This window comes from Meleagris gallopavo, chromosome 3 (genome assembly GCF_905368555.1).
Source record: "Meleagris gallopavo chromosome 3, MGAL_WU_HG_1.1, whole genome shotgun sequence".
In the NCBI taxonomy this organism is placed as follows: domain Eukaryota; kingdom Metazoa; phylum Chordata; class Aves; order Galliformes; family Phasianidae; genus Meleagris; species Meleagris gallopavo.
The window spans coordinates 14,667,098-14,692,367 of NC_139406.1; the positions used below are offsets into that span (position 1 = coordinate 14,667,098).

The window sequence follows — 25,270 nt, forward strand, 5'->3', positions numbered from 1 at the left end:
TTTTTTGTTAGCATTCCTCTTTTGAACCATACGCTATACCATACGTTTGCCTTGTCTTCAAGTTCCACTGTAACCCTCTATCCATCCTCATAGCAAATTCCAGGACTTCTACTGAACTGTTAGAAATGGCCTCTCAGGGAAACTGGGCTGAACGTTGCTAAATATGGGTAGAAAGAAGGCACAAAATGTGCTCATTTTGCAGTTGGTACTGGGTGTGCGTCGGCTGTCATAACTATACAGAAGTGAGACTCAGCCCACAGAAAGAAACCATGGAAATGTAACATTAAAATATTTTCACATGACTTGCATTTCCATGGTATTTTTTTTTTCATTTCCTCTGTTTTCCACCCATTATAATATCACCAAGTTTTGAACTTTACCCTTCTTGTATTTTTATAAGGCATGATCTTGAACTCTCTATCCAGACAAAGCTCCCATGGAAGTCAGTGAGTCTGCACTGGCGGCAACAGGATTTAGCCCAGTCTGTAACATTTTAGGATATTGTGTTACTTCATAGCCTTAAGGAGAAATAAAGGAAGCTGTCCAAAGAACTGCACAGCAAACTCTGTACTTCTCGGCTCTTCATCAGCACAGCAGAATATTGAGGCCAAGGTTTGGCAATGTCTATTTCAAACACAACACAGCTATGCAAAATTGCTGAATTTTCTCAGGGAAGAACAGTTTGCATTAAGACATTGGCCCCAAAGGTTAAACTGCCTTCACTTAACAATATTGTCTTGGATACTCAGGTTTGAAAATGATTGCCTGGAGGAAGAAGCATTGAGAAATATCAGGAGGAAGACGATTTGGGTCAAACTGTTGGGCAAACCCCTTAGCTATTCTGTTACTGACACATTCACTCTTACCTACACCATGTACCAATATAACTTAATATAAAAGCACATTTTGAGATTACAAACATTTTATTTATTTGCATCTCGCTCTGTCTAGTGGACAGGAGTCAAAATGGCACGATATAAAAAACCCTTACACGCCCTCTCGTGGTATAACCATAAATGCACTTATTTTAACAATATCTAGAAAAGGCTAATGATGAAGGCTATTCGATGTATGTAATGTATGGGAAATGCACCTGGCTGAAAGGTTTCTGTGAATGGCAGAGACCTGTTACTCTTCATTCTTGCTGTAATCCATGACATGTGTATGCATTTGCAGAAGGCAGGTTGCTGCCTAGCATAGTAACATCACAAAATGTCTAAAGGCAACATAACATAAATAGAGGATGTTTGCTTTTACAAAAATTTGGAAGCCTAGGATAATAGAGAATGATGTAAACCTTACAATGGATAGCTGTCTGATGGGTTTATCTCTGTGGTTTGGGTGCAGATCTTAATTGGTTGCACAAGGAAAGAGTTGTCCTAAACTCTGCTATTTCCCCCCCTCTTTTTTTTTTTTTAAGTCATTCAGCTTCATTATTCATTGCTTTCATGCAATGCAGTGTGGTTTACCTCTCTGAGTGTTCTCAGGTTTCATGTTTGAAAGAAAGACATTAAGCACAGAGTGTTAGCGATCTGATCACTAACCCAGTCAAAATCCCATTGTATTTATGGAGCACAAAAACAGATCACTGTTACACCAAAGGAATGAGTATCAGGAACACAGGAGTGAGGTGTCACCCCTTTCAGTGAGAGTCATGAAAGGCCAGCAGTAACGTAACACAGAACTGCACCCTAACAGCTTCAACTCACACAGAAGAAACATCTCAGTGACTACTACATGGAATCTTCTGAACCCATTCCTAAGGAACTTAATAAATATTGAATAGCAAAGTAGATGCCCAGTTTCCAGTGGAAGCAAAAGGTTTGGAGAATGAAGTTTCAGTCTCTTCCGTTCCTTCCTTTGTGTGTTTTTGTAATACATATTTAGAAGCCAAAAGGGAGTTACTCATGTTTAAAAATGCTTTTACTATATTTGCTATTGGACAGGGCATGCCTAAAGCAGACGTAAGACTGTAAGTAATTACAGCAATATTTGTTAAGAAATAGGCAGGAGAACTTTGTGCTGAGCAGCACATAAAAACATTGCTCCCAAATCACTATTTTCATACGTTGATATGTTGTGAGTTTTTTTCTATTGGAGTGATTGCTGGAGGACTGCTGCATGTGGAAGCTCTCCTTCCTCTCTTCAAGAGTTACTGTGATTCTGATGTTCCTTTATTTCCCTTTCTAGGATGCCTTCGTGGAATTGTACGGCACCAGTATGAGGCCTTTGTTTGATTTCTCCTGGATCTCTCTGAAGACCATCCTGAGCCTGGTTCTGGTGGGAGCTTGCATCACTCTTGGCGCTTATCTTGGACATAAGTAGAGTCACCCAGTTTATCGTGGATTACAAAAGTCTTTCAAAACAGCAAAATAATATTTTTTTTCTGTAGCACAATGGTATTTTATGAGCAAAACAACTTCCTGGCTAAAGATTAAATCAGCTATTACTGCCAAAGGAAATATCATTTATTTTTACATTGCAGGAAAATTATTTATTAAAATATATTTACATTTTAACCTGCTATTTTCAGAAACTCTGCAAGTTGTATCTGTCATCACATCATGTTGTTATTCTTAACTTTAATGAGCCCCAAAATATTTTAGATTCTTTTTTTAATTAATGCGGTTGTCTGGATTATTTTATCTGCGAAGAGCAAGTATACTGACAAAGACCTACCTGCTTACACTTAGGAAGGCAGTTACTTGAGCTGCTAAAGGCTGTGTAATTGTGTAGATTTCCTTGCAATTTTTGGATGGCCAGGAGTGCTCTGACAGAAAAGGTCAACGTGAACAAAGTTCTAATCCTGTCCTGCCAGCGAGAGCAGTCAGAGTAAGAGGCTCAACATGGTACGTGCGTGCAGTCAAAATGGCAACTTCTTGAAGGAGACTTGGCTATCCCTACAGCTTGAAATACAATTGCCTCTGCCTTGTAGACATGCATTTTCAAGTTACCAGTCGTGCCATCGCATCATAGTCATGATAGTATCATCCTATACCCTACTATATGTCAACTCAAATACTTTTCTTTATAGATGTGTGAAGTTAAATCTTTGGAGCTTGCAGGAAGTTACTGTTCCAATGATTTTCTTAGCAGTAAAAAGTTTTCACGGCTACTGACACAGAAACATCAGGAGACCTTAAGTGCCTGCTTCTACAGAGCAGAGCTGGAGTCTGAAGACCTGACCTGCGTCCCACTTTAGGGCTCATATCTGCAACTAATCCTGTTTACTTACGGAGTTCCTCCAGGGGTTTGAAATCAATTAAATGTGGTCTCCAAATCCCTGAAAGTTGAAAAAGATTTTAATTTTATTTGGCAAGAAACAGACCTCAGCTGAGTTACAAATTAGCTCTGACTATCCTTGTTTCTCAAACCAGACACCAAAATCAAGTTCATTTTCATAACAAAAAGAAAGTGAGCTTTATCCTTCTGCCCCTCGCCCTCAAAATTATTTCATGCTAATAATTTCCTAGGACTGTCTACTGAAGAAAAGATGAAGAAGAAACTCCAACTCCTCTATCTGGACAGAGACTCTCTGACACCTCGATCGCACAGGTGCCTACTGTCATTTCAAGCAAAAACAGGGTGGAGGAAAAAGGGGAGGGTGAAGCCATCTGCCCCTATTAGAAATGCAACTCAAGTACAGTTAGTGCAGAATACCTTGGTATACAGTTTTATAAGCAGACCTGTGTTCTAAGACCAGGTGTGTTGATGTATGTCAAAGCAGGGCTTTCCATGTGCTCGGAGGGGGCCGGAATTGCTGACGAAGCAGGAGAATCCGAGTGTGTTGCATGGACTGCTCTGTGTAATGGACATCAACATCTTCAATCAAACGCTCCTATTTTTTCTACGAAACTTTTGAAACCTGGGGTTTGTGGGTAAATGGACATTCAGAGATAGAAAGAAAAGGTTTTAAAGCTCTGAATGAAACATACCGTACAATAAAGAAGTGCTATAAGGGTGAAAAAAAAATGCAGTGAATAAACTGTAGATTCAACCTCAAGATTTCAGATGGATAACTTTGTGGCATTATATGCAAAATATCTCCATTAACTTGGGAATGTAATGTGTTCAATGTTAAGGCTGTAGTTGATGTTGTGTCTTCAAAGCTGCTTTTTTGTTTGTTTGTTTGTTTTAAGAGTTGTACATCTCAGCATTTTTACTGCTATTTAGTCATGGCACCTACACTTTGTATGAGCAAAGATGGAACGAGCTTATCTTTCCAATTTGAAATTACTTACAATTTCACAGAAACATACAAAGGAAGTGTTTCTAAGATCACAAAAGTGTGACTAAAACTAGGATTGATTTAAAAAAGAGAAAAGAAAAAAATTCATAGAATCAGAAACACCTGCAGTGTTTTTAGAGCTTCTGTCAGAAGTGGGCATATGTGTGCAGGATTCATATGAGAAATATTTGAAATGGGAGCGACCAAGTATTGCAGATTGAGTGTGGGCTTTGTTTTTTTCAGTTGCAAAGCTGAACGTGTCTGAAGCTGATTTCAAAACTGGAATTGGCTGCTATCAAGCTAATGTTTCATTTCACAATCTAGTCTTCGTTTCAATTTGTGCCCATACGCCCATTAAAGTTCATGAACTATTAGACCTCAAATTGTTTCAAAATTTTTTATTTTATTAAAGGTTTACATTATCAAAAGTAGTAAAAGAGTAACTATCAATTCCAGTGCTGCTATACTACCAGGATAATTTGAATGGGTTTTATTTTTAATACCTTCCAATGGCAAAAGTCTTTTAAAGCTGCTTTAGAAATAATATGAAGACGACACATGATACACATTTAAATGAATATTGAGGATTTGTGTTCTGTTGTGTCTACTCACTGGGACTACCCAGTGTACTAGTTAATACCAGGCAAAAAGAAGTCACGATGACTGTTGATGATTTTATTTTATTAAAGAGTTAACGGAGTTTTCCCATCCTGACTGCAGAATAGTACAGTGTTGTGGCTGCATTAGGTATAATGGTAGTTGATAATACATTTATTAAGAAACATAGTAGAAACGTTGAATGTATATAAAAGCTTGAACTTCTTTAATAAAATCCTCTCCTCTCACTCTTGCATTTCTTTTTCAATAATTCCTGTCTTTTCTGTTCCTCATTACATCTTCCCATAGAGTTTTTTTCCCACAAATTGCCTTATAGACTTGCATGCTCTAAGACTACACTTCAGTGACAATTCATCCTCTGTCACTATGTGAACACACGCACTTGGACGTTCCCAGTGTATCCAAGTCGTCAAAGCAAAAAGTGAAGAAAAGAGGGAGACTTCTGAAGATGGTTAGATGTGGAAGACCAGAGGACAACAAAGGAAGAGGTGAAGAAGTAGAGAAGCGAAGAGATCACTGAAATATCTCCCTGCTTAAAGATGACAGTTACGAGGAATTGGTTCATCTTTCATTCTTTCCCTTGAAAAAGGGTGATGCAAGGGCAGAGTAACCCATTACTGACTCATCGCAATTATTTTTCAGTATAAAATTTTATTAATGCTGAAGGCAGTCTTTTGCATAATAGAAAATCCTTAGGAATTTGAGAGTAATACTTTATTTGACTGTGTTTAATTTATTTGTCATTAATTCTTTTCCACCTCATTTATTAAGAAAATAATGAAGGAAAATGTTTTATTCCTGAAAAAAAAAATATATCTGTACAGTCATTTAAGATCTGTTACAGATCAGTATCTTGGGAATAAAGAGAAAAACAAGGAAAATAATCTGCAAGTTCAGTGTTCTGGAATCAGAGCTGACACAGAGGACGTTTCTTAATAGAATAAGCACTGGATCTAAGAAAGGAGGAACAGGGCTTTGGAGGTAATGGAGAATAATATACAGATAGGGAAGGGGGCTGGAAGATATGGAGAATGACACTGGTGTGTAAGAAAATCTCAAGTTTCAGATGATGCAGGAGTCCACCCATGATGGTCTGAAAATTGCTTTTAACTAAAACCAGCTACAAATCCATGCACTATGATGTGACTACAATTACTAAGAATGTTCAGCTGCAGAATTATTTTAAAATGATTCTAAAAGTATCCACTCATTACAAGAGCTCATTTGTTTGCTGCTGTGATTTGAGATTAAACAGCCTGAGTAAGATTGCACTAATTGAGAACAATAATGGAAAAATGTTTCTTTGAAACCAGATGTGCAGAGGAAACGTTGATGTGGTACAGTTCAAAGAATACAGATTCAGGACACCCAAGCCTTGCTTGCACACAGTCTCCCTAGCTGAGTCAGTGGGAGTCAGATGCACATAAGGACTGCATGCTTTGACCCTAAAGCATGACACTATGGTTAGCCATGCACCTGCATCTGACTTCACAAACCTAGAACTCCTATTGATTATAAGTGTAGTGAAGTAGCATGTTTAAAGCCTGTCTTTTTTCCTCTCTCTGTCTTTAAACAAGCTAGCAAAATGATTCATTTGTATTACAAGTTAATGGCTCAGTAGTATACGAAAATTTAAACATCTTCTGATTTATGAGTATAAAAATTCTTTCTCATTGCAAAAGCCCAGCTTTGTTTTTCATTCTTCTCTCTCTTTCAATCAAGGCTAAACAAAAGGAAGACAAAGGAGCCAATTTAATCTGTATTTCTTTTAAATCACACTCCTATGCTAAGTTAATGCAGCTTCATCACACAATGAAACCTTTCTTGGCAAGTTATACAGCATTAAGAATTCCACAGGAAAAAAAAAATGTATATTTTTATAATTTAATTAGCATATTTTTTTCTTTTTCTCCTGAATATTTGAATTTTAATTATCACCAGCATAAATGTACATAAGCAGATATCGTTTATCCAGTACCTTTGGATGATGTATGTACGGTAATGTAGTTTGTCAGTTTATCATCATTTAATATGATTATGTCGTTCTTTGTCTTTAAAATGTTATAAGAACATGCTGCCATTAAACTTTCCATGTCTGTCTAGTTAATATTGTGAAAAAATAATAAAGCACACTGTGAGTTAAGACTTGTTTTGCATTTGACTTGTTTAGGATTGGTTGATAAAACACAGCTCTAATAGCTATGAGGGCAGTCTTGTCAATGAAATGTAGTGTTTCCTTCCTGCTTGTCCTGTTGACATTCTGCTCTACGTTAACATCTTCAGGCTACAGTGACATTGTTGAAGTACAGCTTACCCACATGTGTTCTCTGAATCTAAGATACCTGATGATTTTGTAAAGCCCCCCTGGAACTGGGAATGCAACTGAGTTCGAGCTTTCCTAAAAACAGACATGATCCTTGCTAAACTTCACAGCAGCAGAGATGCTTTAAAAAGGAAACAAAAAACAAAGTGTACATCTTAGAGGTTTATGCAACAGAGGCACATAAGCAAAATTTTAAATTTTTATTAATGCTGTGGCATTTTTCAAGCTAATATCAAAATGTTTAATAGATGTGCAAGGATGTATTCATGAATGTATTTATAACATTTACTTTTGATGGTCTAATGTGCTTCTGTCCAGGGGCTGCCCATAAGGTTGGGGGAGAGTTGATATTCAGAGTAGTTAAGGTGGGTCCTTGGTCTGCCTGGACTGTCACGACAGAAGGTGGAAGAACTTTCTGCTTGCTTTGACCATTAGCAGACTGGTTAATCAGGTGTTTCATGTTTTGTAGCTATAACTCCCTCTCACAGCACCTCGTCACACTGACGACAACACTCAGAGCTGTAGGGCTGCAAGTCAGCACCTCAACTGAGATTATCTGCAGTTCTGACATGGTCTTTTCCTTCACTGTAGTTCACGCTGGCTGGAACCACAGATTCAGTGAGTCTGTCAGCTCATGTCACTCCTTTCAGGCAGGTTCACTGAGGACCGCGAGTTCCAAATGACACTTTGGGACAAAATCACTTCTAAATGGGGTTTACTATGGGCAGTACTTGGAAGAGCACCAGCGGGCTTCTTTGAATACTATGTGAATTATGCACTAAAGGCATGCTTTGGAAGTATCTGTGCTGTTAGCAGCCAACCAAGGACAGGGTTTAGCTTTCGTTCAGGCAGTTAAGTTCTGTTACTACTTTTCTTCTTTCTCTTGATCCCAAAAAGGAGCATCCAATATCACATCTATGGACACAGCCCCATGAACCTGCATTCTAGACTGATTCAAGAAAGTAAAAAAACTCCAGAAAAAGCTACAATCAGTCAGTATTCGCAAGCATTCATCAAAGGTCTCTGTGCTTCAAGATAAAGTAACCCACGTTTGCTAAGCTGCTGCTGTGTGAAATGCAGTACACAGGTATATAATATATCTCAAGACTCAAGGATGCTGCCACCTGCTCTATCTCATGTTTCCAAAGTCTTGTTAAAAGTACCATGAGACTCTTCTATTTCTTTACCAGAACTACTTTCCATCCTAGTAGAAAGGAGCTGTAAAAACATATCAGCAAATCTCAAGAGGGATGAGGAAAAAAAAAGTAAAGCATTTTCAGTACTGATGAAGGTTTTTTACAGTCCTGTTTATATACGGGTAGGTGTTTAGCTAATCTGCCTCTAAAAGGCTCATTTTAACTGACCCTTAATTTGCAGATGTTGTCACACACATTCTGTGGCTGTAGTTCATGTACAAAATAATAGCCGAATTTGTTAATGAGTATTTAGGAATTTACCCAACTACTTGAGGGGGTTTTGCAGCCTAGCGTGCACAGTGTGCTGTCATGCATGCCCAGCTAGTGAGTGCCTCAAGTTAGTAGTTTAATCCATTTCAAGGAGAATTTAGACACACATGCACAAACATCTACCCTATGAGTCTGCATCCTCAAAGACAGAGAAGGTGGAAGAAGGCAGCCTGAAGCCTTCTGAAAGAAGCCACAGCAGAAGAATGCAATAAATTCTGTCCTCCTAGTTCCAGGACTGAACTGCTGAGCAGAGAACGAGGTTGCAAATTCCTTTACAAGTCAGGAGGCAAGCAAATCTGCAGTTCTGCATGTACTGCCATTTTTTGCCTGATTATTTTATGAGACTGAAAGAAGTCTGAAAGGACTTGGAGAGAAGAATCCCCAGCACTGTCCTATTTCAAGCTAAAATCTAAGGAAGGAAGATGTGCTGAAGTCTCTTTATGGAGGTAGACTAAGTTAGAAAGCCCAAGTAAATTTAGTGAGACTCCTTTATCTGCCTGTTTAGATGTTTCCAGTTTTTGTAAAAAGCTGGAAGGCTAGCACCTGTGATTAAATGCCTACCTCATTACCGGGACAAAGCACAGTGTGCAGAGAAGAACAGAAAAGGTCAGAATAAAGATAAAATGAACGCCAGCGGAGGAGGGGTTTGACAATCTGAAAATCACACTGGTAGGAGCACTTTTAAAGCAAGCTTCGCTGGCCTCCCTCTTCAAAATATACACCAATTGTTTCAAGCAACTGTAAATCCTCAGAGAAGTTCCACTGCTGGCAATGTGCTGCAGTCCCTCTGAGACAGCAGGCTCTCAGCCTGGTAGTACCGGTAGTTCCTGCTGTTGTCTCTTGAGCTTATTCAATATTTAATGAGAATGAAATTTATTCCAGTGTGAACGGCTGCTGGATAACTGCTTCCCATTTAAATTTTGTGTTACATCTGACCCCAACAGGAGTTAGCCTTTTGTTCATAAGTAACGTTTTGGTATCAAGAACTCCTTCTGAGGAGGCCTTATTCAGGGCAAAAGATCTAGTAGTCAAAATCTGTGCACTGCAACAGACTGACTTGCACAGACAAGAAGAGATCATGTGGTTCTTAGTTTACAGCAGCTTGCTAAAATTGAGTGTGAGCATTCAGAATGGCTCTAAAAAACCTTAAAGAGATAAAAACACAAGTCAGTAAAATCATCAGTATCTTTTTTTTTTTTTTTTTTTCAGGACTTCTCAAGGTACTAATACACTCATTTTTATCCTGTGGAGCCAGGAGTTGGGCTCAATAATCCTTATGGGTCCTTTCCAACTCAGGGTATTCTATGATTCTGTATACTGAGAAGTGTTCCTGGCTGAGTCCAACCAGAAGATGCCTCTTCCCCTCCAATGGGAAACCTGCTCTGGATTCAACCCATGCAACTCATTAAAAATGTATTGAGTTGCCATTCTGCCACTTGGATATGCGAGAGAAATGTATTGATGTGCCCTCTTCTGCATGTGCCCTCCAGAACTCCCACTGCACACACGACTACAGCAGTGGGAACACAATGTCTTGATTATTGTGAGAAACTCTGAAATCAACACTAACTCTAGCAAGTCATGGTCATACAGATAAAAATGTACATCTGGAGCCCAGAACTGGTGCAAAGCCTTATAAAGCCACAGGTGACAGAAAGGAAAGGCAGGCAATCTATTTACTGGTTTGTATATGTACGAGGTTCACCCTGATTATGAAAAGATGTGTGATTTCGTTTCTGTCAAAGCAGCACACAGTTCATACTAAGGTATTTAACCTGGCTGGAGGCAGATGGATTCCACTTGATCCAGCAACAACTAGTTAGAATGACATAAACAGGCTGTTTCCCATTTATCGTAAAACTCTACAGCAGAAAATAAACTTTTCCTTCAAAAAATAATTTGGTCAACTTGAGCCAGCAGGGGTTACACAGAAGCAATAGGTTGTGCAGTGCATTTATATTCATGCACGCCACGCAAATACTTCATATTTCTTCAAAACTGCTTTTTTTGGTTAAGTACCCTCAACTTAGATTTACTGTGCTACCAAAATGCAATAAGAAATCTGCATGCACAGAGCTGCATGTCCTATGCATATGAACTGACAAATAAAAAGAAGAAGAAATACAAAGATAATAATAATCATAACGATGACTCCTGGATAAGTTGGAAAGGAAACAGTGTGAAAATGGAAAGTAAACCAAAAGATCACACGAGATGCCCTAACACATGACAAGACATTTTGAAAATAAACTTTACAGTGTATTTCCACTCAATTCCCTCAAGACAGCATCACCCCCAAAGGCCAAGCTGCATCACAACAGTGTGATCCCAAGTGATGTGATCCCATAGCACTGTTAAAAGCAAATCAGAATGAATTTCAAGTCTCCCCTCGATCTGCTCCACATCCACTCAACAAAGAACTCAAGAGCAGGAACCAGCAATGCAAAACACATCAAATAACCTAAAGCAATAGTTTTGGCAAGCAAGCTTTTGTAGCATAAAGATGCCAGCACCCTGTAAAATGCCCGGCAGGCAGAGGAGAAGCCAGGATACCACATCATAATTAATGTACTTGGACGCTTTTCACCAGGGACTAGGGGCACAGACGCTTTCTGTAATTCTTTCAGCAGAGCCCTGTTAACAGCCTGTGCCGTCTGCTTCAGTGCGCAGACGGTGTGGCCTGAAAGGGACTGCTGACTGCTCTGTTCTGTCCTCTCACAACTCTGCTTGAAGCCAAAACTGGCAGAAAACCAAGGTGCTCTCTCATGAGACTGTAAATTAATGTTGCTGAAGGAAACAGGCTTGTAGTTCATGTGGTTCTGAGCTTGTCTTCCATCTGGCGTCTAACTCTGAATTCCCTCTGCACCTAGGAATAAAGCAGGTGAGGTGTCTGGTCCACTCAGCACCCCCTACACATTACTGATTTCCTTTCATCCAGGTCTTTAAAAAAATCCCTGTTCTTGCTATGGATTTGAAATGTTAGAGGGATTTCTTGCACTTGAAAAAGCAGCTGTTACTTCTCTCTAGGCTTTGCAAACATTCTTCTCATTAGGTAATTCATTTAGTGCTAGCAGAATGCAGAACTCCTCCAACCCGCAGCTTTACAAGAAGCTGGTATATTTGACACGTAAAAAAATGTGAGTGCAAGAAAGAAACAGATGTATTTTAAACAAAGGGGCTGAACTTTAGCTCCCTTGGTTCCTTCTCCCCACAGACAAAGTATCTAATAAACCCTTCATGCCAGCTGCTGACCACCTACATCAGCACTCTTTTACATCCTCCCAGTATTTGCATTAGGGACAAAAAAAAAACCAATCTTTAACTGAGGCAGTACTGCTTCCAGTTACATCCCAGGCACAGCTTCCAGGTGTGGAACTAGATTTCAGCCTTGTTACTTTATGTCCGCGTCTTTATTCTCCACCAAGATGGAGGGGGAAAGTAAGGCAAACCTAGAGATGCTCAAGATGCTCAAGAAGCATACATAGGGGGGGAAAAAAAAAGATACAACTACCTCCAGAAAGAGAGATGAGACAGTCTTAGGGGTTCAGGTAGATCCAGGCTCCTCTTCACATCACACACTTCTCAAAGCATGCATGTAACTCAAGAACTATTCCCACTGTTATCTACTGCAAAACCCCCATCAGCATTAGCTGGGTTAAGACCTACTGCATGCACTTGAAATGGAAACACTGATAGCAGCAGAACAGATTTAACTGTTTGTTACACAAGGTTATTCAGCTACCTAAGAAAAACAAAGGTCTTTCTTCAAATATTTTTGCTTTTCTTAAGCTCAAGTTGACCATGGGGGAGAGCTCTGTAACTGGAAAAAGTCAGTTGGAAAGAGTCAGGGAACAATCCCAAGTCCTGCTCCTCCCTTACTCTGGCAAAAACACAGCTGTCCCTTTACAGTATGTGTAAGCCCCTTTGAGAACCACACCAAGACCCAGTCACAAAGGTACTAGAAAAATGGAACATAACACAGAGCTGCTACATGTACTGCAAGTGAGCACAGCTCGTGCAAACACAGATGTGGTCAGGTCTAAGCATTACCAGTTTCTTCACTTATTTTGTACGCTTGACTAGTGATATTTTACCTGAAGCTTTCCCAACTCTTTCTCACATCTTCATGCATCTTCAGAAAGTGACTATGAAAGGCATGATCCATGTGCCCTAAAATGTTCAAATTCTCTGCTACAGGAGAAATTTGGAAGAAAAAATTAATAACATCCCTGGCTCAACTCATTTTTTTCCACTTACTAACTACTTGGGAAGAACAGACAGTGAAAAATATGTCACTTTTGGCAAACAGAAGTACACACACCCACGCAAATAAATACCTGTTCTTCATTTTCAACTGTGTGTCCACTGCCGAATCATCCTTTCCTTTACTTACAGCTGACAATTGCACAGATGTCTGTAATGCAGCTTGCTCATAAAGACACATTCATTGCAAGGAGATACATGACAGACTTCGCACTTAACAGTTGTCAACATAACTTCATTAATATGTCTTAAGCATCCATTTGCCAACCCCCACCCACTTCAAAAACAAAATTAAAACCCACTTCTCTTCTGTCATCACATCCTCCAACAACCATCACCACTCACTCAAGTGCTGGAAAAATAACTCACTACTTTTTCCTTAATCTCTGTCAGCTGAGCCTACTTCCAACAAAAGCAGTGTACAAACAAGCTCAAAATCACAAATGAAAGAAGACATTTTCATTTCCCGAAGACCACATCTGTTGATCTTGTTGACCCTTCCAATTAAGTGCTATGATTCACCAATGACTGGTAGCACAAACATACATTCACATCCTAATTTCTGTCAAAACATTGCAAAATTAGACAGCACAGGGCAGCTACTGCTGTCATTTTCATGATGTGCCCATGATGACTGTATCTGGCAAAACAAATGTTCTGGTGTTTTAATAGTCCCTTTAATGCATAAAGTATTTCCTAGAAAAATAAGCCTGCATATTTCAAAGACAACAGGGTGCTAGAGGTCAATTATAAAAATGTTCTCTACTTGTTAGAAGAGGCCTAAATGCCCCGGCTTATGAATCTGAGGGAAGCTTATCTTATTGACACTTTAGGTAGCAGCCCCATATGAAAACTATGAAAGGGGCAGAACACTAAATAAGGATGCTTGTATCTTATATTTGTCTAAAAACGGTCTGAGCACATAATAGTCTACAGACAAAACCAACTATATGAAAAAAAGAGATGTTGGCAAGTTTCATTTTTCTAATGTAGACATTTACCAGTCAAAACTGTTTGTGACTCATGCTGAGGTAAAGTTTTATATTAAAACAATCAATTAAACCAGCTATTGGTATCACCAGTGAGAGGAATGATAATGAATCTGAACACATCCACTTTGCTCTAAAGGTCTATTGACAGCAGTGACCATGGACTTGGTTACAACACTGTTCATTTTTCATAGTTGGAATAGAAACAAAATGTTTAGCTCCACTATCTTCTGATGATTACACGATCCAAGAGACAACTACAGCACAGCGTGAGTTCAGGCAGCACTCATCATGCAGGTGAGGGGTTTCTTCCTTCCTTTTTCCTCCTTACTCCTTCTGGGCTTTGATTTTGCAAGATGTTTGCAATTTTAGATCATGGAAAGAGCTAAGGGTGTTGTGAAACTCATACAGGTCAAACCTGTGCTGGCCTTCTGAGCTGGGAGAGAACTACAACCTGAAGGGAATACAGATGCAGGGAGGTGAGACACCAGCAGACAGAATTTTCCCTCTCTGTTGAATTTTGCTTAGCAGGAGTCCTGATGTCTTGTGCTTCTTTTCCTTTTCTCTTATGGAACGTGGTAGGGGAAGGATATTACACAGCTGGAAGCTCCCCAGAAAACCTTGGAATAGCACTCCAGTGCAAGAAAAAGTATAAATCTGCGAAAGTTCTAAAACTACTAAAACTGCTATATCTGTATTGCAGAATAAAGTAAGCTTGTATTAAAGGCCACAAAATAAGAAAAAATTCAAGTTCTGGAAAATAAAGTTTCTCTATTATCATATATATTCTACTAAGCAGAAATTAAAAAATCATAGTTACACGTGGGAACCTGAGAAAAATGCAGTCATCCTGACAAAAGCAAAAAATAAAAATAAAAAAAATAAAAATAAAAATAAAAATGTTTTGCAAAAAAAAGATCTAAATGCAAAAGCTTAATGTAACAATAACTCTGGTGTTGATTTCTACCTGTATAGCTAGCTCAATGCTGCCAAAGATTTAACAAATGATGTAGCAATTATTTGATTGCCCTTTAACACCAGTCTTAAAATAAAAGGGAAAAAAAACACTTCTATATGCATCGGGGAAAAAAATTGCTTTAAAATATATTTTCCTTCAAGCAAGCTGTAAATTGTCAGGCTTCAAAACAGACAGAGGAATCTAACATAATTTGTCTGGTTTCTAATTGTTCTGATAATTCATAATTAAGAGCTGAATGGGGCAGAATTAGGTGCTAGGGAAAGATATTTGGGCATACGTCAACCATCTGAATGGACTGAGACCAGATGAAAAAGAGAGAACAGATCTGCTATTAAACTTCTGTCTAGGCTTCACTGGGGCTGTTATTATAAACTTCAAGTACAGCTGCACTTAATGAGTTTGTGTAAAAGCAGACATCATACAAATGGGAGAAAGTAGGAACTTCATCCAATTAGATAAGAGAATTGGCCAGCAGCCCCCAACAAACTGAAAAGCTCTTCCAACTTTAGGGATGAGAGCTAATTATAACTCTATTTTTGTGAGTGTGCGGTGCTACTAAATTATTGAGAAATATTGACCTGTCAAAGAACTATGTCGTATGCACAGACTTGATTATTACAGATAGAGCATTTGCCAGAGAGAGTGATAAGCCTTGATAACAACAGAAGGCATTCTGCTGTCAAGCCACAGAGTGCAAATGGCTCCCTTGCTTGAGATTCTTCCCAAATCACTTATTTAGTTTATTCATTTGGGCAGCTGGGTGGAATGGCAAGAATTTCTGTTTTTCTTCTTGATAGTGAGGTTGCAAGGAAGGCATATGAACATGAGCAGTTCCAATAAGTGTGCTTGCTGGAGAAAGCTAGTTCAAGACATTCACTGTTGAAACTAGCATACAGTCTGGGGCACTTTTTCCCACTCTTTTTTTTGTTACCATATACAATACAGTGAAGACTGAGAAGGAGCTGGACATGAATGGATAGAAAAGTTCTCACTGCTGCAATCATAACGACCAGCTTCTCATCTGGAGAGTGTACTCAAGGAAAAGCTGTTCCTTCTTCTGCTCAACAGTCAAACACACCTCCTGAACACACCGCAGCACATCACTCCACAATACAACACACAGAAGCTACTTAGTCACAGCCTAAACAGCCTTCTTGGCTCCATGTCTGAGTAGACCCCACAGACACCTCCTGGCAACACTGTCCATTGAGTGAGGTGATTTTCAAGAAACAAATGACGTTTGATGTAAGGAGAAAGAAGAGTGACACTGCATGTGCTTGTTTGGTGAAAGTGTACCTTAGGGCAGCAGGGAGGGGAAGTGAAATTAGAGAATGTATTAACTGAGCACTGGAAAGCAGGTTCTAACGCTGGAGCTTTATTTCACCTAGTTTACCCTGTTGTTTCACTTCATTTGTGACACCTTTGGAATAAGGGCTTATGAGCACCACCAACTAATGCCACTTCAATAGCGTAACTCCCAGGCCCTGTGCTTGCTGGCAACCCCTGTAGCCTGTCATCATGGGCTTAAAGAGGAGGCTAGTTTTTCTCTCAGGACAAGAGGAAGCCACAGAGACTCCCTGAAAGAAGCCAAAAAAACAAAACACATCAAAAAAACCAGAGCAGATGGAGTGCACCAGAAGGCTGAGACCACTAATAGGACTGTAAACAAGGATGAAAGACTTAAATACAGGATTAAAAAGGGGAGTGAGAAGAGTCCAAAAGAGCTGTGTTTGTATCTAATCAAGCCATCCTTCTTAAACAATGCATTTTAATTCAATTATCCTACAAGCAAATAAACCAATTAACTTAGACTTATATCGCCAGTAAGAAAACTGAGCAAGAGGCATCTCAATAGACTTACAGCAATCTTCTGAACTTTGAATGAAGGCTACCAGTGCAGTTCCTAAACTTGAAACAGGCAAGAGGTTTAAGGCTTCTAAACAAAGATTCACCATGTGAATTTAGAAAGGCGAAATAAAAGCTGAAGAGCCTTATTAAATGAAAGGCAAATCACCAAGAAATCAGCTTTCAGGGATCAGCTGAACTGCTGCATTGTACTTGCATGGAAAATTACCCAGCAGCTTTTTCTGAACCAAGAAACACAAATCAGTTTTGCTCAGTGAATGCATGAGCCAAACTCTTCTATTGTGATGGTTTCAATAGAAGCTCAAATAACTTTGACAGCCTGGAGGGGGAAGGGTGTCTCTGACCCAGTTTCTATATTACAGTGTAGTTTGGGTGATGGTGGTACGAGTGTTTACAGCAGAACCTCTTTTCTTCAATTTCCCTCTCCTGCTTGCCCACCATTGCTTTGTTTAAATAATCCACAGCTGTTATCATGCGTGCAAGAATAAGATTAATTGAGCTTAATGATCGCTGGCGACTTCTCATATGCATTCAGCTGGTGATGTCTTCAGCATAGAGGCCCTTTACACAGAGTAAGAGGAAAATTTGTCTTTTTCTTTAGCTTTCTCATTTCATATCTATTTTGAAAGTAGAATTCTCATTTCCTCTGGACATCTTTGCTCAAAACCTCTTAGCGTGCTGTGAGAAATTCTGAAGGTCAGACCCTCTTCACTCAATGGAAATTACATGATTTTTTTTAGGCTCTTGGCCAAGAAGTTTCTTGCTACTTCTCACGCCACTGATCCAGGAGAAAACGCAACCTCTCCTTTGCACAGAATGACAAAAGGCTGCAGAGGCAGAAAAAGGAACTACTGAACAATGCGATAAATGGTTGAAGAAGGGCTGCACATACACAGGTGGCATGGAAACCTGGATTCCCCTTGTACAGACATGTAAGAGCAGTGTTCCCTCCAGGCACCAGGACAAGGAATGAGACAGATGAACTGGGATGAAAACACTGAAAATCTGAGTGAGAGTGGCAAAACCCAAATGATATACATGCAGCTAAAATGATAGACCTTTTACACTGCAATGGTTGAAATATACTTACAACTCTGAACACCCACAATAATTATTTTCTCCTTAAAAAGCTTTCACTGCTAACCACATTTCAATGCTGTTTTTAACAGATCTTGAATTATTATGAACCCTCACTTGTCTGCTTTTATATGTCACAAGCCATCACTAACCTGACAGCTCACTGGCAGACTTTCAAGCATTTTCAAAAATAAGAAACCAGCCTTGCTTCGAGTGCTTCCTTCACTTCCAGCCACTGAAAGAAAATCTAATTCAGGGGATTGAAAACTGCAGAATCAAAAATAAAGCTGAGAGAAACTAAAAAGTAGCACTGATGAAAGGAATGGAACAAAGAGGAATAGAACAGCAGGCACAGTTTTATGTTAGCCCATAGACTGCTCGGAGGTGTATGCCACAGCAAGGGGTAGCTCAAATTTTAAGCCCTGAGATACCCAAATGACTTTGCTATGCACAGGCTGGGATCTCACCAGGTGACTCACAGCATGGGTACACTAATTTGGGGGCTACTGCACAATCCAAACCCATGTAGTGGGAGTAGGTGAGCCAGCAAAGACTGCTGAGGATATCCCTGTCCAATCCCATCAGACAGCAAAGCAGTCAGACATGTAAGAAGCTGTTGTCACCAGCCACACGAACGCTTCCCAACTCTCTCTAACTTTACTTGGCTAAACAGTGTTGTCCAAAGTTTTGGTACGTGGAAACTGGCCACTCTTGCATTAGTCAGGTATATTCCAAAGTGAAGAACAGACTAAGACTAGAGAGGGGAAAGCATGAAGAAAAGAATGCAATGTACTTTTTTTTTTCTCCCATAAAAATATATATTTGTATTCTCATTCCAGCTAAGAAATCAGGTCCCTGTTTTGCTTTTCTCTTCAGCAGCTTTTCTTCGTTTTTTTTTTTTTTTTTTCCATTGAGGAAAAAGAGATAGTTTGGAACACTTCAATCATAAACCTAACTTGCTTTGTTTTAATCTTTTGCAAACATTACATAGCATTTGAAAACTCTGATTTGTTAAGAAAAAAATAATGGTTAGAACTTTTGACTATATTTCTAGCAATTCCTTCTTCATAAGAGCTGTGTCACTCTCCTGGGACATGTTAGTATGCCAATTTCAAGACTGTTTTGTTCACTTGGGAGACAGAGACATAAATATGCTGCCATACCTCCTAGTTGACTTAAGGCTATTCACATACCTCTGGGCACCTCAACTCCAGCTATAAAATGAGTATTATAACAACTTATACCTTACAGAAACACCATGGGCACAAAACCACTCATTGTTACACCTTTGTACACCATGGAGAAAGAAGGTATAAAGTATAAAATAACCCATGTGAACCAGGCTTTAGAAGGAGGCTGGAGAGGATGACAATTACTTGATTTAAATTGACTGAACTATGATGTGCACCTGAGCAAAGTGGTGTTATTTCTAGAACAATCAAAGCCTTAAGACGCTCCTACTTTTGCAACCAGCACCACAAAATCTCTAATGGATTACAGATAGGCAGGACTCCTGTTTTATATCTCAGTCAGAAGACAAGAATCATTCTGCTTCTTGAAGGACTAAAAACATGTAGTGGGTCAAACAGACCTTAAGGGAACACAGCCAGTACTACAGAGTCAAGACCTATGGAATAAACACCATAATTCCCAAAGCACTTCAGTTTTATCTCCGGTAAAAAAAAACAGGCTTTGCTAATGGAATATGAAGAGTTTGCTGCCTGTGATGCTGTTTAAATACTATTTGTGGCTTCCCTCGTTCAATTTACAATGTTTTCTGAACAGGGTCTCGGCCCCAACAAAAAATGATTTAACTTACTTGTTTGTCTTTGAAACCCCTAGTCTGGATTTTTATTCATCCTCCTCTGAATATTCCCTCCCAAGAGCTGACCTGGATACAGCAGCAAGGCAGCAGAATGGAGTGCACATGTGCTCACAGCACCCAGCCCCAGGAACAGGCCTTCAGCACAGAAGAGAGCCCAGTGGCTTCTCTGAAGCAAATTATCACCTGGTATCAGAGCTGATGGGAAAGAGGAAAACAGACAAAAACTGAAAAAGCGAAACAGACGATTAAGGAGTAAAGAATGGCAGATGAAACTAAAAATAGTCCCCTTGGCAGTTATAAAGGAAATTCGTTTGACAGGAGGCTGCTTCTTTTGTCAAGAGTGGTTTGTTATGCAACAGATGATACCGACACCGGCTTCTCTTATCTTCATTGTCAGTTTAACTGACAAAAAGGAGCACAGTTTAACATTACTGGAGCCACAGCAAGACTTACCATTTGTTTGTTTTCAGGCATGTGAATGTTATAAGAGACAGCTCAGGGATAAATACTGGTGAGAAACTGTGGTGCAAGCTCAGCTAAGCAATTCCATGAAAATCTTATGAGTACAAGTTCATTATTAAAGGCAGCAATTAAATCCCTGCCCACTACTGTTCTGGTTTTCCAGCCTCAAACTCTAACATTCCCAAGAAGGAAATCGCTGTGACTTCCCTGCACAATGGGAAATTTAATGCTCACAGGTTCTTCCACACACAGACATCCAGGGATGTCCTTTCCTGTCTCCTGTGTTTTGCTTCTCATGAGAACATACAGGGCTAAAGTCTTCTGGACACAGGAAAAAGCAAAATATAAATGATCAAAGCTGTTCCATTTGCTGGTAAGGTCTGCTTTTCCCTTTTTTTTTTTTTTTTTTTTTTTCCCCTTATGCTGAGCATTTGGTAGCATTTACACCTCTAAATCTGAAGGTAAGAAATAGAAACTAAGAGATTTAAAGACACCACCTTAATATCTCCTCTTTTCCCAAAGGGAATTGATGGCAAAACCATGGAGAGAAGAGGGAGAGATGAGGCTATCAGCAGCTTCTCTGGCAGTTCTCCACAGGAGTGCAGGTGAGCCTGCATGTTCCTCATTAAAGTGCCTTCTGGCAGGCATGCAAGCTTTTAGAACGCCTGCTGATCACAGCTGCCAATATCTGCTGGTAAGGAGGTAAGCAAATTGCAGTCCGTCCAAGTTAAACAAGTAAAGGCTAGGGCTTTCAAAAGCACAAGAGACTCACATACGCACACACATGCTAGGATACAATGAAGATGCAAGTAAAAACAACTCTTGCCGTTTTTTTGATTGGACCTTCTCAAAATGCTCATTTTCAGACGGACTATAGTGCACTGAACAGTGGGTTACTAAAGCAGGGCACTCTCAGCCTATTCCTTTCTCTGAGGAAACGTTCAGCAGAACAAGACTGTAACCCAGCAGTCTGTCTCCTAGGTGAGCAACTGAAGGCATCCTCTGTCCCGAGCACCCCAAGAGTTTGGTGGGAAAACAAGCATCGGAATGTAAGATAAATTGGTGATTACATCACCCAGTCACTGGAAAGCCTTCAGCGAAAAACATGGGCAGTTTTTAGCTTCTTCCTTCAGACTGAAAACATACAGTGTACATGCAGGAAGTACTACAGAATTAAAAAAACAAAACAAAACAAACAAACAAAAAACTTTATAGAAATAACTTGTTCCATTTACCACTCAGTGAAGGGAGAACTCAGTGCAGATGCTGCCCCACGGCAGGCACACCTGTCGTTAGCCGTTCAGGCCACAGGATGCCACTGTTGCATTTCTTTTTCAGGAGGTCAAAACAAAACTGCGACAAATGGTGTGAAGTGGATACCTAAGTTTAATGCCTCTTTCCCCCTTTTTAGTGTAGACATTTGCCAGTGTTACAGCCCCAGGCAGTCCAGATGTAAATAGCTCAGTCCCACAGCATTGTGTGTTTTAATCAGGAACAAAGTGTTTGGATACCTTTTAAGGCTACGTTACTGAACACAGCATCTTTGCGCCTTCATAAATTTTCTACGGACAAGAACTCTTTCCAGTGGCTGCCAGGAGTGTTGATTCCAATCCTGATAGTTTTGACCGCAAAACAAATATCCACTGTTACTGGGTTTTATCTGTGTTCAGAGGAGAGAGGAAAAACAATAGATGGGAGAGTAGATAAAATGAGAGAGAAGGCAGACTGCTCATAATTCTTACCTCTTGTAAAAGGGGAAAGAACTCCTACGATGTTAGTAAAACTTCACAAATATTTTACTAATATAAATTCTTTCATATAAAAGTCTGGAATGTAATGTATTCGTGCTAGGAGACAGTGATGTGACAGTGATTTATAAGCTGGCACCCAGAAACATGCCTGGGACAAGAGATCTTCAGACAGGTAGAGACAGAGGCTCTTCATCAAGGCATATCAGTGTGACTTCTAGACCAAGGCATGGATCTGAGCAGGTTCTAAGTGTCTTTGAAAACCAAATTTCAATCTTGAAATATTTTTTCTGCCCAATATTTTTTAAATTGTAAACTATTAAAGAAAATGCAGTATGGGATTGCAGCTTCCTTGAGATTGCTGATCTCCTGTTTTGCCCTTGTGAGGCCTCATCTGGAGAACTGCAGGCAGGTTTGAGCCCCCCGCACAAGAAAGCTGTGGAGCTGTTGGAGTGGGTCCAGAGGAGGCCACCAGGATGCTCAGAGGCCTGGAGCATCTCTCCTGTGAAGACAGGCTGAGGGAGCTGAGATTGTTTGGCTTAGAGAAGGTTCCAGGAAGACCTCACTGTGGCCTTCCAATACCAAGAGGGAACAAGAAGGAAAATGACTTTGTACATGGACTGATAGTGGTAGAACAAGGGGGAATGGTTTTACACTAAAAGAGAGAAGATTTAAGTTAGATGCGAGGAGGTAATGTTTTATTCAGACGGTGGTGAGGCAGTGACACAGCTGCCCAGAGAAGCTGTGGATGCCCCATCCTTAAGGCCAGGTTGGATGGGGTGCTGGGCAGCCTCAGCCGGTGGCGACAGATCTGCCTACAGCACAGAGTTGGAGCTGAGTAGGTGTAGTGGAAGTGCTAAGTCATGGCTTGAACCAGTGATGGAGAACCTGGTGGGAAGACAGGAGAAACCCAGGGGAGCTCAGGAGTGACTGGAAGGGGTGGAGCCAGGATCCACCCAATTCCAGACCTCATTTAAGGGTTGGCAATGAAGGTGAGGGTATCTCACTGGAGATCCCTGCCTACCTGAGGCCTTCTCAAGATAAGCAGCTCTTTTCCTTCATTTCTGTGTCCACAGCTGCCGCATCTGGGCTCGTCCTCATTTGCTGCAGCCAAAGACTGCCATCCTCAGTATTATTGCTCTACTTTCCAACACATTATACCATGACAGTGGGCTTTAAAGTGCCTTCCAACCTAAGCTATTTCTTGATTCCATGATTGATTCTTCTAAGTTCAGCACAACATAATTCTTGATAAAGGACTCTTCAGCAAGGAGGAAAAAAATAATATAACCATACCTCAGATTTCAAAAGCCTTTTCGGTTTTGCTCGTTATTTGCAAATAGGAATAATGGCTTACAACTGAGCTTAAGAACAGGAAAAAAGAAAACAAATGATGAAGGTTTCAGATACAGCTTGGGTGGCCAGTAACAGCAGGACTTGAGGACAGTCAGCATGACAATGACAGCTGTGATGATGCAGAGTGTTACAGATGCTGGTGTTACAGCTCCATACTTCAAGCTGATATAAATAAGAAGGGGCCCAAGGATAACAGCCTTCTGGGATTCAAAGCTTCACCCTCACAGTCTGCAGTGTGTTTCAGATGTGTCCTAGAAGCAGCCTATTCCCCAGCTGGAGGCTAGATTGTGTGGCAAAATCCCATTTTTGTGAAGGCCATACTGTAAGATCTTTAAATCAGAAATAGGAACTGCTCGGCAGACACTGGGAAGGACTTAGTCCATGAAAAAAAGCAACCACTAAGCAAACAAGTTATAGGCTACCTTACACAGAAACAAAAGAAGCCTAACAGTGGTTTGCAATGCTCTAAAAAGGGATTTATAGTAGCATATAGTAAGGATTCCTTTTGCTGAAGTACTACTTGGTGTTGTACAGTTTCTTTTTCCCTCTACAACAGAAGAAATTGACCAACACGAAACAAATTATTTAGTTTCAAAATTCAATTTACCTCCATCCAAAAGACTAGAGATTTCAAAATCATTTTAAGGAAGAAAAAGCAATAAAAGAAAGCCTTCAACCCAAATTCTTTTCTTCTTGTTTATAACAACAGACAACAGATTTAGTGTGAAAGCAACACTGAGAGGGTAGGAAAACAATTTCTGAAGCTACTTTTAGTCCTGCTGATCTTAGAAGTTTAGCATTCCTGTCAGACTGAACATACTCCAGTGGGGTGCCCCACTGTCTAGCTGCAAAAATCTACCTCTGGAGAGCTGGTAGTGGCACCTTATACCTTACATCTAGCTTAGTATTGAGGGTTGTTGTTATTGGATGGTTTTCTTGGGTGGATTGGTTGGATTTTTTTCTTTTTTTTTTTTTTTTTTTTTTCTTTCTTCTTTTTTCTTCTTTTTTTTGATCCTTTTTTCTTTTTTTTTCTTTCTTTTCTTTTCTTTTTTTTTTTTTTTGAACAAGTATCCAGAACTGCATTGATCCAAGACACAGATGTTACCTACTACAGTAAATCACTAGGAAAAAATCAAAATGTTTCACACTTAATTTTCTCTAAATTACTCCCTACGGACTCAGCAGTCAGCCAAAATTCATCCACAAAAGCTATTTCTATTAAAAAGAGAAACTGATGGCACAGCCAGGTATATCCTTGATACAAAATTGTTTCTTTACATACAAGAGGGCATTTTTCCTGCAACAAGTTAAGAAGAAAGAATGAAAACTTTCTTTTCCTTGATGGTTCTCATCTAAATTCAGCCAGTACTGTATCCAATCCTTCCACGAGCTTTCTATTTCTTTTCTTTTCTTTTCTTTTTTTTTTTTTTTACTTTAGAAACATATTTCTACCACTAGCTCTGCTTATTTCTTCCAAACCAGCCTCATTTACTGTGGGTTGTTTAGTGGGTTCTTATGTCATATACAGATAGCTCCACTAACTATTATCTCAACAATTTGTATTCACTTCATATTTTCTCAGGGAGAAACTCTTTGGTTATACATTTAAGATCTGAATGTAGACCTCAGCACGTAATTTTGGGTGGATTTTGGCTTAGTCATTTCAGCAACTTGGTTCCATAATGACCTTATCCACTTTTTAAACTCTTTCTTACCTTGGCTGTCAGCTTCACTGAATTTTATCCAGTCTATAATCACATCCCTTCAGCTTCACACAGTCTTCCATCAAACAAAAACGGCAACACCCTAAATCCTTTTAGCCCCAAAAAGACAAACTTTATCAAAACCACTTGTTAAACTGTAGAGGTTGGCTGCCAAGAATCTTTCATATTTCAACCCCTTCTTCCACACCAAAAAGAAGTCAATTTCCAACCAAGTCTTCCTGTGGTTATTATATATATATATTTATTTTTACCCTCTATCTAGCTTATTTTCTGCCACCAAGGGAGAAGCATCCACCGCTTGTATGAACCTTGCCTATGTAAGGGGAGTCAATATTCCTTGTATCTA

General features: G+C 39.7%; 1 protein-coding gene across 1 annotated transcript in view; it reads left to right on the forward strand.

Moving 5' to 3' along the window:
• Positions 1–6,989, forward strand: part of BCL2 (BCL2 apoptosis regulator) — a 90,367-nt gene extending 83,378 nt beyond the window's left edge. The window contains exon 2 of the mRNA XM_085220321.1: positions 2,191–6,989. Within this exon, the coding sequence (XP_085076447.1) occupies positions 2,191–2,325 (135 nt within the window). The 3' untranslated portion in view covers positions 2,326–6,989. The remainder of the gene's footprint in view (positions 1–2,190) is intronic.
• The last annotated feature ends 18,281 nt before the right edge of the window (positions 6,990–25,270 follow it).